Genomic DNA, 15,106 nt, shown 5'->3' with positions numbered 1-15,106 from the left:
AGTCAGTGCATGAGCATACAGACAAACCGTTTCTGTTGCAAAGAGTCACGCAGGTCCGGTCTAGACCTGGGCGCGTCCTTCATGAATTTCATAGTTCAGCTGTCTGCAGCTCATGCACTGACTGATCCCGTTAAGGAGAGAGAGGCTGTACACTGTGTATTGTGCTCACTGCGCGCATACGCTCTGCGCCGACTTGCAGATGATGTAGTTCCAGCTGTACAAACAGAGATGTAATCGCAAATGAACTTTTACACAGGTGCGCATTACCTCCTCGTCAGCCCTCCCCGTCCCAGTCCTAACTACATGAGCATAGCTCCTCCCACCAGAAACTCCCAAGCAACTTGAAACCCATCCCTTCCCTCCAGGCCACACCCATACCCTGAGGCATATAACCCTGTGACCTGCCAATCAACAACCTGTTTGTTTTTTCTGCGGAATCACTTCCGAGCAGTCTTCGTCGAGGGGGGCACTGGAATTGGCCTCCTATCTGGTAAGTGTGGAACGGGATGCTAAGCGCCCGTTTTTAAACCCTATTGTGCCTGTTTTTCTTTTAACTTGTAGGCATTTGCTTTGAGTCCCTGCTGTAGCGGGACCGTGGGGTTGGGGTTCCGGACTGCCTGCTGTGGGGTGGTGACTCCCTGCTGCAGCCTCCCCTCTTCCGGGTTCGTTCCCTGCTCTAGCCGGTACACCCGGGGAGGGAGGGGGGGTGTGTGGCTGGCTTTTTCAGCGCGCCGAGGGCGTGCAGGATTGGCTTCTCTGTCTGTAACTCTCGGGGCTCGTTTCTTCGAGCCTGTGTTTTTCCCCTTTTTCTTTATGCTTCCTGCAATCCTTGGTGGAGTCTGGGGTTGCGGGGAGGGGGGGGGACTGCCTTTGTTTGGTCCGTGGGGGCCCGTTATTTAGGTTCAGTCCGACTTTGATGATTGTTTCCTGGGTTAGTGTTCTCTTCCCCGCGTTTCTGTTGTTGGAGCTCCCTCTACTGGCGGTCCAATTTTGCTTTTTTGCCGTTTTTTACTGGAGGGATTTGCATGGGGCTTGATTTCGTGTCTTGGCCTCTTGCTGCTCTGCTGTGGAGTTCTGCTGGGGAGTTCTTACCTCTGGGTTCACTGGTTCCTGGGACGGGGTCTTCTGGGTTTCTTTGTATCCTTACAGTTGGGCCCTGTTCAGTCTTTTCCTTTTGTAGTTTGGTAGCCTTCTCTGATAGGGCGGTTTGAAGGCCGGCCTTCGGTCCTGTGTAGGGATTGGCTCCAGGTCTAGGTGGCTTTCCCTGGTTGGCCCTTGGGGATTTTTGCTTGGATTGGTCTGGGTATATCTTGGGGTCTGGATTTCTGTTCTCCTGTTTACAACATGGAGGGTAGAGGTGCAGACGTGCGTGAACTCGGCTGTGAGGATGGGGAGGTGGTCGCTGGTTCTTCCACTGCTCCTTCCATGGCAAATATTCAAAAAATGATTGAGGCTGCTGTGGCGGCGGCCTTTGTGGCTCATGATCCCAAGGGGCCTAAGAGACAGAAATTGGATGCCTCGGCTGAGGTAGATCCGGACGTTGACTCTGATGAGGAAGTGAAGGGTCGTTTTGTCCAAGGGGCTGACCTTCGCTGTGTTATGCAGCATGTTCGAGACAATCTGGGATTCCCTGATCCTGTGGAGGGTGGAGAGTCTGAAGACTTCTTCGCCAATTACCTGAAGAAAGATCCGGAAAGCCTCCCCATTCATACGTCTGTGAGGAAGGTGCTGGAGGGGGAGTGGAAGGATGTTGACAGGCATGCCTTTCCCCGGTTTCTGGCTAAGAGGTATCCCTTGCAGGGCTTCGCGGAGGAGTTTCCGGCTGTGGTGAAAGTGGATTCTCTGCTGGCTGGTATGGCGTCTCAGAGCCTGGTGGTGTCTGAAGATGCGGTGCCTTCTGATCCTGGGGACAAGCGTGTCGAGGGGGCCTTGAAGCGGTCCTTTGCAGCCTCCAATCTGGCTGTTCGGTCTGCTGCTTACACCAGCTATCTTGTTCAGTCGCTTCTTAAGGACTGTCAGGGTATTTCTGCGCAGCTCATGCAGGAAGAGGATCCCTCTGAGTCTTTGTCCATGTTGGAACAGCAGTTGCGTTTCATGGCTGACTTGTCCTTCGACTCCCTTAGTGCTGCGGCGGCGGCTGCTGGGGCCTCGGTTGCTGCTAGAAGGCAGTTGTGGCTTAAGTCTTGGAAGGCGGAAGCTGCTCAGAAGGCGGCCGTGATGAAGATTCCCTTCACGGGCTCTAAGCTGTTTGGGGAGCCGTTGGAAGCTTTGATTAAAAAGACAGCTGAGGACAAAAAATTGTTGGCTCCGGTCCGCTCTTCTCAGAAAGGGAAGTTTGCGGGTTATATGCTGGCTTTTGGGCAGGCGTTTCAATCTAAGATGGCTGCTCAGCCCTTTCGTGGTAGGGGACGTGGCCGGGGTGTCCCTTCCTTCCACAAGTCCCGGGGTCAACAAGGTGCTTCCTCTTCTGCAGGTCCCTCCAAGTCGTGACTATGTGATGGATTCCTTGGAGGTGCCGGTTGGGGGTCGCCTCACCTCTTTTTTACCTGTCTGGGAGGAGTTCGTTCGGGATCTGTGGGTTCTACAGGTGGTACGGCTGGGCTACAGAATAGAATTTGGGACTCCTCCGGTGGATGTGTTCAAAGCTACCCCTGTTCCCAGGTCTCTGGCAAGATGTCGTGCTCTATTGGACGGAGTTCGGGACTTGGTGTCAAAGGGTGCTGTGGTGAGGGTGCCTGTGAGACAACAGGGTCGGGGGGTTTACTCAATCCTGTTTTTGATCCAAAAGCCAAATGGGGACTTCCGTCCGGTCCTGGATCTGAAGGCGGTGAACTTGTGTATCCCTCATCGGTCCTTCAAAATGGTGACTCTGCAGTTGATTCTTCCCTTCCTGTCGGTGGGAGATTTCCTGGCTTCTCTCGATCTACGGGACGCCTATTTTCATGTGCCAGTGCACGCAGATTCCCAGAGGTTCCTGCGTTTCTGTGTAGGGGTGGATCACTACCAGTTCCAGGTATTGCCCTTTGGCCTGTCTGCCTCTCCGAGGGTGTTTACTAAAGTGTTGGTGCCCTTGGTGGGTTTGTTGCATGCTAAGGGTATACAGGTTTTCCCTTACTTGGACGATTGGCTGATTTCTTCCTCTTCTTTCCTTCAGGCTCAGTCACATTCCCGGGAGGTTTGCAGTCTCCTTCAACGGTTCGGGTGGATTCTGAACTTGGAAAAATCCCATCTTCACCCCACTCAGGAACTGTTGTTCATTGGGGGGGTGTTCAACACCAGGTTGGGGAAGGTCTTCCTGTCGGAACCCCGCAGACTGACTCTTGTGCACGGACTGAAGAAGGTGTTGGGGGCTCGGTCTTCCACGGCTCGCCAGTGGTTGCGTGTTCAGGGGCTGATGTCAGCAACTGTGATGATTGTTCCTTGGGCCCGCTTACACTTATACCCCCTTGTGAATCATCTTCTGGAGCATTGGGATCCGGCCTCTCTGAATTACGAGCTGTTGGTTCCGGGGAGTGTGTCCATCGCCCGGGAGTTGTCCTGGTGGCTGGTGGATCGGAACCTCTTACAGGGCTCGCCCTTTGTGTCCCAAGTGAGGTTGGTCCTGACGACCGACGCCAGCGAACTGGGTTGGGGTGCGGTCTTGGGTCAGGAGTCTGTGCAGGGTCTTTGGTCTGTGCCGGAGGCGGAGATGTCCTCAAATTGGCGGGAATTGAAGGCGGTTCAGTTGGCGTTGTCTCATTTTCTGCCTTGGGTCCTCCAGAGGGATGTGATGGTGCGGTCGGACAACACGGTGGTGGTGTGTTATATCAACCGCCAGGGGAGCGCGAGGGTGGCTTCCCTCAATTTGTTGGCTCAGAGGATAGGCCTGTGGGCGGAGTCTCACTTGTTGTCTCTGAGGGCTTTACATCTGCCTGGGATTTTGAACTCGGAGGCGGATCGCCTGAGCAGGGTGTTTCCCTCCCTGTCGGACATGTGCCTGTCTCAGGAAGTCTTTCATTGCCTGATGGCCCGGTTCGGGGTCCCGGTGGTGGACCTGTTTGCGGCCCCGGGGAACGCCTTGAGGGAGACGTTTTGTTCTCTGGTTCGCTCTGCCGAGGTTTGGAGGGTGGATGCCCTGTCCTTCCGGTGGGAGGGGGGCCTGATGTATGCCTTTCCCCCTATTGCCCTGCTGCCGCGTGTTCTGCTGAAGGTCAAATTGGATCGGGCTTCGGTGATCCTGGTGGCTCCGGATTGGTCCAGGCGGCCTTGGTTCCCTCTGTTGTTGAAGTTGGCAGTAGGGCCTTGCTGGAGGTTGCCGGTGGTCCCTTGTCCCTTGTCATTTCCCCCTCTGTCTCTGGAGTGTCTGGTCCGCCTGAGACTGGCGGGTTGGCTGTTGAGAGGATGAACCTTGTGGCGTTGGGGTGTTCTCCTTCTGTGGCGGAATTTATTCAGAGGTCCAGGCGCCCTTCGACTCTCAAATCCTATGCCCGGCATTGGGTTTCTTTTCAGTCTTGGTGTACGGCGCGTGGGTGGTCTGCATTGGAGGTGGATCCGGTACTGGTCTTGGACTTTTTGAAGGACGGCTTTGACTTGGGTCTGGCTGTGTCATCCCTGAGGGCTCAGTGGGCTGCTGTTCGGGCCTTTCGGGGTTCGGTCTGTGACCCGGTGGTTCCCCTGGTGTCCCGTTTGTTGCGGAGTTGCTTCCTTCAGAAGCCTGTCATTCGGTCCTTTGCTCCTAGTTGGGATCTGCCTCTGGTTTTGGGGGCTTTGCAGGGGGCTCCCTTTGAGCCTCTACTGGAGGTGTCTTTGAGGTTTCTGACGATCAAGGTGCTGTTCCTGGTGGCTATTACGTCGGCTAGGCGGATTGGGGAGTTGGGCTCCTTGCTTCGTTCGGCCCCTTTTTTACGTTTCTTTCCTGATCGGGTGGTACTGCGGCCTGATCCTTCCTTTGTTCCCAAGGTCCCTTCCTCTTTTCACTGCTCTGCGGATCTGGTTTTGCCTGTTTTATGTCCTGATCCTCTTTCAGAGGTTGAGGTGCGGCTGCACTGTTTGGATGTTCGGAGGGCTCTTGAGATCTATTTGTTGCGTACTGGGCCGTTTCGTAAGGTGGAATCCCTTTTTGTGACCTTTGGCCTGGCTGGTCAGGGTCTTAAGCCTTCTGGGGCTACCCTCAGTCGTTGGCTACGATGGGCTGTGGGTGCTGCGTATGAGGCCTGTGGTGTGTTGGCTCCAGGGTCTGTTCAGGGTAGGTCGACTCGGGGGGTGGCGGCTTCCTGGGCTTGTTTTCAGGGGGCTTCCATGGCTGAAATCTGCAGGGCTGCTACCTGGAGTTCTCCGCACACCTTTATGTCCCATTATCGTTTGGTGGTTGGGGGGACTGATTCTGCTGGGTTTGGGGACGCTGTGTTGCGTTCTACTCCGGTGGTGTGACTTTCTGTGCTTTAATAAAGTCTGTTTTTTGCTACTGAGTGAAGCCGATTATTGCTTTGGTATCTGCTCATGTAGTTAGGACTGGGACGGGGAGGGCTGACGAGGAGGTAATGACCGGTTACTCACCGGTAATATTCATTACTCCGAGTCGTAGCCCTCCCCGTCCCAGTCCAGGTTCCCATCCCTCCCTCCCTGTTTCGGCTTCTTGTGCTTGTTGGGTACAGGTTGTTGATTGGCAGGTCACAGGGTTATATGCCTCAGGGTATGGGTGTGGCCTGGAGGGAAGGGATGGGTTTCAAGTTGCTTGGGAGTTTCTGGTGGGAGGAGCTATGCTCATGTAGTTAGGACTGGGACGGGGAGGGCTACGACTCGGAGTAATGAATTTTACCGGTGAGTAACCGGTCATTGGTCGTCATATGGACCTGTTAGGAAGTTACTGAAACAAAGTTTTCTCCTCTAACAGCAACAAGGGGTCACTTGTTCATCAGCAGCGCACATCCAGGGTTCTGTGTTTACTTTGCTTAATAACGTGTGTCCCTTTCAGCAACTGGTTGTCACCTCGTTTTGCTTGAGCAAAGACTGCACCGTCATTTTTCTAACGAAGTATCAACGGGCAACATACTGTAAATAAAAAATATTCCCTACCAAGATTGTGCTCCAGCCACTGGTGTCCTTCAATCATTTGGTCGATTACAGCGAAGTAATGGGACGAAGCTTCGTCTGGCATGACCCAGCCTCCAGTAACGATTTCCAACTGTCCATCTTCCACCAATCTGTGGAGTGTTGAAAAGATGATTTGACAATTATTAATGTATTTCCACATATAATAATGGCAGCTGCATGAGGAACGTATTACTAAACTAAAATAGGAGACAACCCTACTAAGCGTGCATGCATCCACCTCTTATTACTCCACGCAGTATTTTTTTATTTATGTTTTTTTAACATAAATAAATGGCATTGTCATTTACAAGGGCAGGGCACAGGGAAGGGGGGCGAGGAGAGATGCGGGCTCAGGGAAGGGGGGGCGAGGAGAGACGAAGGAGAGCTGCAGGCTCTTGTTGTAATGCTTGTATTGATGAGTTGGTGGATGCATGCATGGGTGCATGCATGGATGAGTGTATGGATGGGTGTATGGATAGATGCATGGATGGGTGGATGGATAGATGCATATATACAGCCAATCCCTCAACAATTTATGCAACCCATCCAACCAACAACCCATCCATGCATCCACCCATACATCCATGCATCATGCATTCATCCACCCACTGCGTCCCACTCCGACCCCTCTAAATATAACTCATTTTTTCTGTATATAGAGATGACTGTATTCAGTAGTATATGCAGAAGATTTTTCTACTCTAACATTCCTATGTGACTCTTGCAGTACATCCATTCATATCCCTTCCATATGTATATAGAAATATAGCGAGAAACAACAGTCTCTTCTTTGTGTGACTACATCTAGTACATTTCAATTGTTTTCCTGTTTGTATCTTTTACTTAACGCATGTAAATCAAAGTCCTTAGGTTTGGCAACTGGTTCTTACGTAAAGCGCTCCGACACCTTCGGGTAAAGTTCGCGCTACATAAAATCACATTAAATAAAACTTTACCCCACAAATCCAACCATCCATTTGTGTCTAGGCTTACATTTTACGGCCTCGAAGCACACAGAGAAGGGACAGTTTACTAGGTCGAGGCTTTGTAGGGTGCATGATAGGGGACAGTTTTAGGCGCCAAGGGAGGGTAGGGAGCAGAGTCAGAGTACTTCACGGAGGTAGGGGGCAGTTTTTTATGGGTCAAGGCAGGGGGCTGTGGAACTTTTTGGAGCATGTTCTTATTTTAAAGGGCTCAGTTCAGGTGGAGAAACGGCACAAAACACCAGGCAGACAGAGGGCAGAAGGACACAAAAACGAGGGGAAACAATTATAACTGAGGGCAGATTGGCACAAAAAAACAGGCAGACAGAGGGAAGAAGGACACAACAAGGGTACAGGCACACATGGCAAAGAGATAATGAATTCTACTCTGAGATTTGCGGGGACGCCCTTTCTCTTGCTTCAGGTTGGTCATGCTCTGGTACAGCCTCATAGTAATTCAACAGCAGGGAGTCCACGCACACCCGAGAGTGCCCCCCTGCAACTCTCATCTACTCAAACAGCAGGAACAGCGCATTCAAACTGAAGGCATTGGTAGTGGTTAAAACCGTGGGTTTGAAACAGGATTCTGGAGGTGAAAGGCTGGTTTCAACAATTTGCATGATCTCAAGCAAACCATCTTTCTTCACCCGTGCCCTCATTTACAAGACCAATGCTGGGGGGGTGCAGGTGCACACCTGTATATGAGCAGTTAGTTAATTTCTAAATTTAAGGTAGAATGTTTTGTGGGTATGTAAGGAAGGTGCGTGCTATTCCCAGTGGGAAAATGACCCTAGTTTCCCATGTCATTTACAAGACAACAGAGTGCTTAGAAGCCCTTTCAGAGGAATAATAGGATCACACAAATACAATTACTACTAATACAGCTGTAGCTCCTACATATCTACAAATCCCCTCACTCCTTCTGCTCTGTAGAGACTGGCTACTTACCTATAACACAGCTACAACCCTATCTCACCTGTACTGTGGCAATCATCATGCCTACTTGTCTTTGTTGTTGACCTGGCCCTCAACCCATCAGTAACCTGGTGCTGCTGTCCCTCTGACCGTTAAAGGGCCTGAACAATGAGCAAGCTGCCACTCTCACCGACTAAATGCATGAATACTCACACATACAAAAGATTTACCTCCACCTGCTTTGAGCAAGCAAATGTGAAAGCACGATCTGTTCACTCCTTCACGGAAGACAAAAAGTGGACAATGACAGAGATATACAGATGTGAGAAGCCTGAATAAATATTCCTGGTACAGGTTATACGCGGCTCTTGTTAACAGCTTAAACTAGTGCTTGCCCCACCACTAGGGTGTGGAAGTTGCCACAAATTTACATTTTCTTTGCTGCTGCGACTGAGAACTCACAGGTGACGCCGGCAACAGAACGCAGGCTTTCAGGAAACATCTCGGTCAGTCCCCAGAGTCTCTCAGACAAAGTTTCGTCAAGCTCGTCATCGTCCTCATCAAGCTCGTCCTCGGGAGCCAGCGCCCCCCGTGGGCTTGAAGTGTCCATTTTAGCGACGGATAGGAGGAGTTTTTTTTTAATAACGGAGTTGCAAATCAAATAGCAAATCAAAGAGCCTCGCCGGAGGATCATTAGTTTCAGGGCTTTCCGGCGAGACGGCAGGGCCTTCAGTCTTGCCGGGTGCGCGTGGGGAAGCCCTCAGAGTCGGGCCAATCCCTGCGCGGCCCAGCAATGATGCAGAGGGAGTCCCGGCGGCCGGGACCAATGACAGGGCGGCAATGCTTCTCCGGGGCCGCCAATGGCAGCACGGCCCTGGATACGGAGGTGGGTGCAGCGCCTCTCCTGCCGACTCCGGGCCGCGGCGGTGACGGGGACAATCTGGTGCAATGCCGGGTGGGCATCGGCTGTAAATGATAGAGCGCCTCCCAGGCGCTAACAGAAACAAAAGCGCTGCGGGTCAAGCAACAGAACAGCGGGGAGCAGAAGCGAAACAACCAGAGGCACAGTAAGGAAACACAACGCAACAATTAGGACACAAAAAATTAAACACAAAGGGAACACCCTCCGGGCAAGCTGGGATGCGCCGGACCAGATTCGGGGGCGTTGACGAGAACAGGCTTTCGGCTGACGTAGCCAAAAGAGAAAAATTCTCGGGAACGCCCCCGAATCTGGTCCGGGATTGACGTACAGAGCCCTCTCCCAATGGCTAGCCTCCGTTTATGGAGCTAGCCAATGGGAGGAAGGGGCGGATACCTGACCCCACAGAGAAAAACATAAGGTTTTTCTAGCGCATGCGTACTTCGTACGCATTTGCTAGGCAAAACCTAAAAAGGGATGCCTTTAGTGTTTGCGAGTCGCAGACTTACTTTCGGTAGCAATAGCGTGCTGTACAGAAAGCTAGAGAAAGAAGTACATTAAAAAAATATGAAAGCAAAGCCAGGATGAGAAAGGGCGACAGCTACTGATCACTCGAGAGCTTGGCGCTGGCAGAGAGGGCACATCATTAGAAATTAGTATTCTCAGGTTAAAGAAGTAGTATGTTAGTTTTCGTCTCCCAGTTTGCAGACTGGGTTCTCTTTGGACGAAACTTTCCTTCTGCAGGCAACGGGTGCAAGCTTCTGCAAGATGATGTTGCATGATGGGTTTCCTACTTTCCTTAAATGATTAAAGCAGCGCCCGTCGATTGCAATTCGGTACCATGGGAGACGTGCAGCTACAGAAGGCCTGTTTGCTGTCTCGCCTTCAAAGAGCCATTTCCGACAAAGCCCGCCAAGGCGATAAGTAACTTTGTTGAATAGGTACACGACAGAGGCAATCCCTATCACCTTTGATGTTTGCATAGGTGCTCGTACCCCTGGCCTCGAGGCCCAGAAACAAAATGGAGGGAGGCTCAGGCGGGGGCGGGAGGGGGGGTGGGGGGGGAGGGGCAATGCAAGATTTTTCTAATTTCACTTTATGAATATGACATGCTTTTCAATCTTAAGGCCCCCAGCGAGTCACTTTCATTGCTCCTGCAAAGCTTATGGGGACATATCTGGCCTGCATATCAATATGAATAAATCCTTGATTTTCCCTTTGGGCCGTCTAGAGATGCAGGACCCTGGCAGGGGCGGTGGGTGACATTTCAAAGTGGTGGGGCGCAAAGTGATTTGCATACAGCACTGTAGCGAGCGAGCGCAGCAAGCGAGGCCGAACCCCAAAAGGAGGGTTTGGGGGGGCTACCCCCCCCCAAGAACATGTTGAAAATAAAATAGATGGCATAACATAGGTAGCTGCTTATTCAGTATAACCACAGAATGACCATGCAAGGTTCTACAGCATATTCTAAAGCAGAACAAAACAAAACGCCCACTCTGCGACGTTTCCCACTTTCACTGAGCTATGATGGACTCTCTGCCCTCCTGCACTCTATGGCACCCATGCCCTGTGCACCGTCTAGCACTGCGTCACACTCTCCCATGCGCATACCACTCGGTTTGTACTTGTAACCCCATCATCGAGCCTTCATCCGCTTTTTTTGTTGTTGCAGTTTTTATATAGCGCGAACTCGACCAGAAGGTATTGCAGCACTTTACATGAACACCAATCACAATACACATCATTTTCGATAAACACAGGGAGATTAAGTAATTTGCCCAGAATCACAGGTTGTTGAGCCGAAGCCGAGACCCAAACCTGATTCCCCAGCTCCAAGGTCGGTAGGACATCTTGTCCCGTCACTCCCTCTGTGCCCTCGCTCATTCTATATCCGCCAGGTGCAATATCACACAATCTATGACCTTAAGTTAACCCCTTCTGTCCCAGCACCTTGTCTGCCCCCACCAATGCTGTGCCTGTCTCCCCCATGCTTTAAGGACCCCGGTCCGCACGCTAGGAACTTTGAAAAATCCGAGTGTCCTACAAAAAAACAAGTGTGGCAAATGTGCCATGCCGTTCAGCAGGAGAATGTTTTGAGTGTGGTATGAAGCTGGTAGTGCATTTTGGAGCGCTTGTGAGGTAGCGCATTGTTATTTACAGAAAGTACATTTTCTGTTGAAATGGCATCTACATTTGCAAAGGTACAACTATTGGGAGATGGAGAGAACAAAGCAAGCACTTCAGGTCTCTGTGTGGGTGGGCTGCAGGGAGATGGAGAGAACAAACCAAGCACTTCAGGTCCCTGCGTGGGTGGCATGGTGGTCGTCTCTCTCTCTCTCTCTCTCTCTCTCTCTCTCTCTCTCTCTCTCTCTCTCTGTGGTTGCTGTCACTTTACTCTGGCTGCACACACCTGTCCTCACCTGCTCTCCAGATGTTTCCCTATGCTGAGGTGCAGAGTGTCTTCTGAGCAGCAGGGATGTGCCTGTGTGCAGTGCTGTAACCTAGAATACTTCACTGGGTAACAGCGCAGTGGCGTTGGAGGGAACCCCAGGTGTCTGGCCGTTGGACAGCCTGAGTCCTGCTTCCAGTGCCAGCTGTCGGATGACAGAGCCCTGCCTCACCCACACTCCGGAGCAGGGAGGTGCCAGCAGAGCAGGGGCACGGCTGGTGGGTCCCTTAAGTGGGCAGTGAGGCAGCAGGCCGGTTGCGTGGTTTGGAGTTCTTTGCCGTTTACCCCCAGTCTTGACATGCAGCTCAGCGTGAATCGTATAAAACTATAGAATAAGCTGAAATGTAGGTGAAATACCTCGAGTCATTCTGAGATCATATCAGCTTTTGGCAACAGCGTAAGAGAAGCGCCTGACGGGTCCCTCATCATCCAGACTGATCCTATGGACTCCAGAGGCCAAGCAAACACCACCACGAGGTCTCCACGCTAGACAGACCAACAGACCAACGTCACACGCATCAATGCTAAGAGACAGGACCGGTCATCAGGAACCGGTCCAAGTGCAGTTCAAGGAGCTCCATGCTTTGTTTAGCACGATGAGGGATGCTGTACCATTGTTGCAGCCACAGACTACGGTCGCCGAATTAGATACGTTATCAACGAGTTTACACAGTCTGCTCACTTCCCGGCACTTAGCGCACGCACATTAGTAGGTTTACAAACATTTGTGCGGTATTTCGAGTCTCACTTTCGTAGTGTCACGCGCCCACGCACAAGAAGGCCGTGGAGCACGCGCCTGTCACACTCCCAGGGCACTTGGATAATGTGACCCACAGAGGTGCCAGGATCACACAGTGTGTTCGCAGGGTAACCGGGAACCATCTAGAATAGCAAGACGCCACTGAGCCCTGGCTGTTCCTGACGCAGGGTGGCTCTCTCGCTGGACACAAGATGTCCTGGTGTGACACAACCATGCTCCTCTCTCAAACTCCAGCAGAACTGCTGGTTCAAACCACTAGGGCGTGAGGCACCTCCTAACCTCACGCACAGCACCAAACTCACGCCTCTCAGGCCACACCTCTCACCTGCAAACCCCACCCCCACCCCATTCACCACAAACTGAGTAGCTGCTTGCGCGAGAACTTGAGGGTGAGGAAAGCACTATACACCCCCTCCCGCCTTTAAGGCCCTACAAGGTGGGACCCGTCCTCGCATATCCAAACCTAGCCATTCCCGTTCACCTGTAGCGCTTCGAAGCGTCCAGTATCTGGCATACGCGCTACAAAGACAATTAACCTAGAACTGGCACAGACTCTGAACAACGCAGCTCTGGCAGAGTGATTGAGACACCCCAGAGGTCTGGCAGAGGGATTGGGACACCCCAGAGGTCAGTCAAACAAAACAGATTGAAAGAACACCTCAGCCCCCCTGAGCGAGGACTGTCAAACCCCCCCCATTCCAGCCTTCACCCCCACCACTCCCCTCCCTGTCGCGAGACAGCACGGAGGGCAATACGAGAGAAACATACATTCCCGGAGGGTTCACAAAAGGTGAGGTCTATTAGACAGAAAGAGACAGAGAGCCGATAGAGACACATAGGGGGTCTGCAGGAGGGATTAAGACACACACCTCTGCTTGGGTCAAAGTGTCACGCGGGCCTAAGAGACAGACACGCCTAGTGCTAAGTTAGAAGAAGAATTGACGCCAAGGACTGTTCTAGAAAGAGACACCTTGAGCTGTTAGAGGACAAACATATGGTGAGACGCGGCCAGCGATCTGGGAGAGAGACAGGCGGACACACAGGCCTGTGTGAGAGAGAGGCTCAAAGAGACACCCTGAGCTGTTAGAGGACAGACATACTCCCTTCCCGGGGTTCCTTGTACTGTGGGGTACGTCATCACCAGAGGCGTCAGTCCTATAACAAGTTTGACCCTCAAGCCCCAGCCGTGAGCAGCTTTCATCCCTCCACGCCTGCCCACCCGCCTGCACCAGCTCCCTTCCTGCCCCCGAGCTCCCTCCAATACGAATGCTCTAATCCAAAACACAAAACACCGTAAAATTACAGCGCAGCCAGCTAATATAATCTCTGAACAACTTACCTGTTTATACCACGCGTCTGGAGCACACGAAAGAGACGCCGACCGCGACAGAGGCAGAGCTCTTCCTTGACAGGATGTCCCACCCCCACCACGCGCGGCAAGCCTGTTTAGCACGCGGATCAGGTGTGCGCATGCCAATCAAACTTGAAACGAATTAGCATTGCCAATACTTGTTGGCCCATCAAAACTTAAAGCGTGAGAGGCGACACTCGAAAATATGACTGCTGTACTCACATGCTTTGGCAAGGCCAATAGATCAGGCTTTCATATGGTACAACACAAAATATCAGCATGCGTAAAACTGTGTGGGTGATAATTCAAATATACAGACTGATATAACATGAGTGGTTTTGAAACAAACTTCCTTTGATGTTTAGAAGAGCGTTTTTCTAATGCATTTCAACTATGCCACATTTCTGTGTAAATCGCCAACTTGTCCAGAACAGAAGTCATCTCTGAGTCACTCATTCAGTCCAGCCCTCACGTAAATCATTTTCCCATAAGACTGCAACGTCAAGCTGTAATGTGTTTCGTTATTTTCCACTTTTATTATTTATTATTTTGTTCCTTATGAACTTTCCCAGTTCATCTGTAACTTGTAACATGTATTGTTTCTTACACTGGTTCACTGAGACCTATTCATTCACATAAGATGTTATTGTTAATGTATCTTGTTTTGTGTTAGCATCTCCAAACGACAGTAGCACAGAGAGTGCTGTATAATTATTCAAGTAATGGATTAGTGCTTAGGTGTTAAGGCAATAGGATGTTTATTTTTCATATGCAAGAATAATGTATTTAAAAAAATGATTTTGGAGGTGAGCCAGAAGATTTCCCTGGAGATTTAGAGGCTGTTATGGATGCTGTCCGTTTAATTGATTTTGCTTCTCTTTGCACATAGAATAGTTTCTGATTTTTGCAAACTCTCTATAACTTTGCATTTGAGGACCTTAATTGCATTGACTCTGTACTGCTTTAGTTTTGAATTTTGTAATAAAATCATTCAACTTTTCATTTATCTAGAAGTCAATTATTGAGTAGGTCCAAATTAATTTAAAACAGGAATTATGACTGAATAATTTGTTTCTGTATTGAGACGCCTCCCAATCTATTTGTATTCATTTATTAATAGAAATTTGACCCAGAAGGGCAACTGAAGTAGGAGGCTTAGCACCAGTCATATTCTCTGATACCTCAGTATTCATTTACATATTGCGACTTTCAGCCATTTTTTTGGACAGAGAATGTAGCATGCTGGAAAATGTAGTTTCACCTTTCCTACTTTAAATACTGGCCTACACTGCCAGCTTCCTTGATGTTGTTGACTGAAAACCAAGAGTAGTTGCAAGGCAGCCTCATGGCATGGGATTAAAGGGACAATTATTTTGGTACAACAAAATATTTAGTTTCTTGGGGAAAAGATATGGGTTGCCCTTAGCGGAAGGAATTGTGTATAGTTCTGTGGTTGTGCCAAGAATGATGTGAAAGCTCCAGAAAAACGAAGGCTGTAAAATAACCCATATACCATCACTAAAATTGCTTGACACCCAGCTGCACGCCTTTGCTATACACCCTTGTGCACACACCATTAATGGTGATGCGGGGCAACCCAACTACGTCATTCCTCCGTCCTCACGGTTAAAAGTGGCAGAACTTTGAAGTGTTCTCA

General features: G+C 50.6%; 1 protein-coding gene across 1 annotated transcript in view; it reads right to left on the bottom strand.

The window, feature by feature from the left end:
• MAN2A1 (mannosidase alpha class 2A member 1) overlaps nt 1-15,106 on the bottom strand; it is a 1,326,430-nt gene that overhangs the window by 1,033,670 nt on the left and 277,654 nt on the right. Inside the window, exon 5 of the mRNA XM_086961008.1 lies at nt 6,055-6,182. Coding sequence (XP_086817134.1) covers nt 6,055-6,182 — 128 coding nt within the window. The remainder of the gene's footprint in view (nt 1-6,054; nt 6,183-15,106) is intronic.

The sequence above is a fragment of the Lissotriton vulgaris genome, chromosome 3_1 (genome assembly GCF_964263255.1).
Source record: "Lissotriton vulgaris chromosome 3_1, aLisVul1.2, whole genome shotgun sequence".
NCBI lineage: Eukaryota > Metazoa > Chordata > Amphibia > Caudata > Salamandridae > Lissotriton > Lissotriton vulgaris.
Note: the sequence above shows the minus strand (reverse complement) of the source record. Positions and strands in the feature narration are given on the sequence as shown.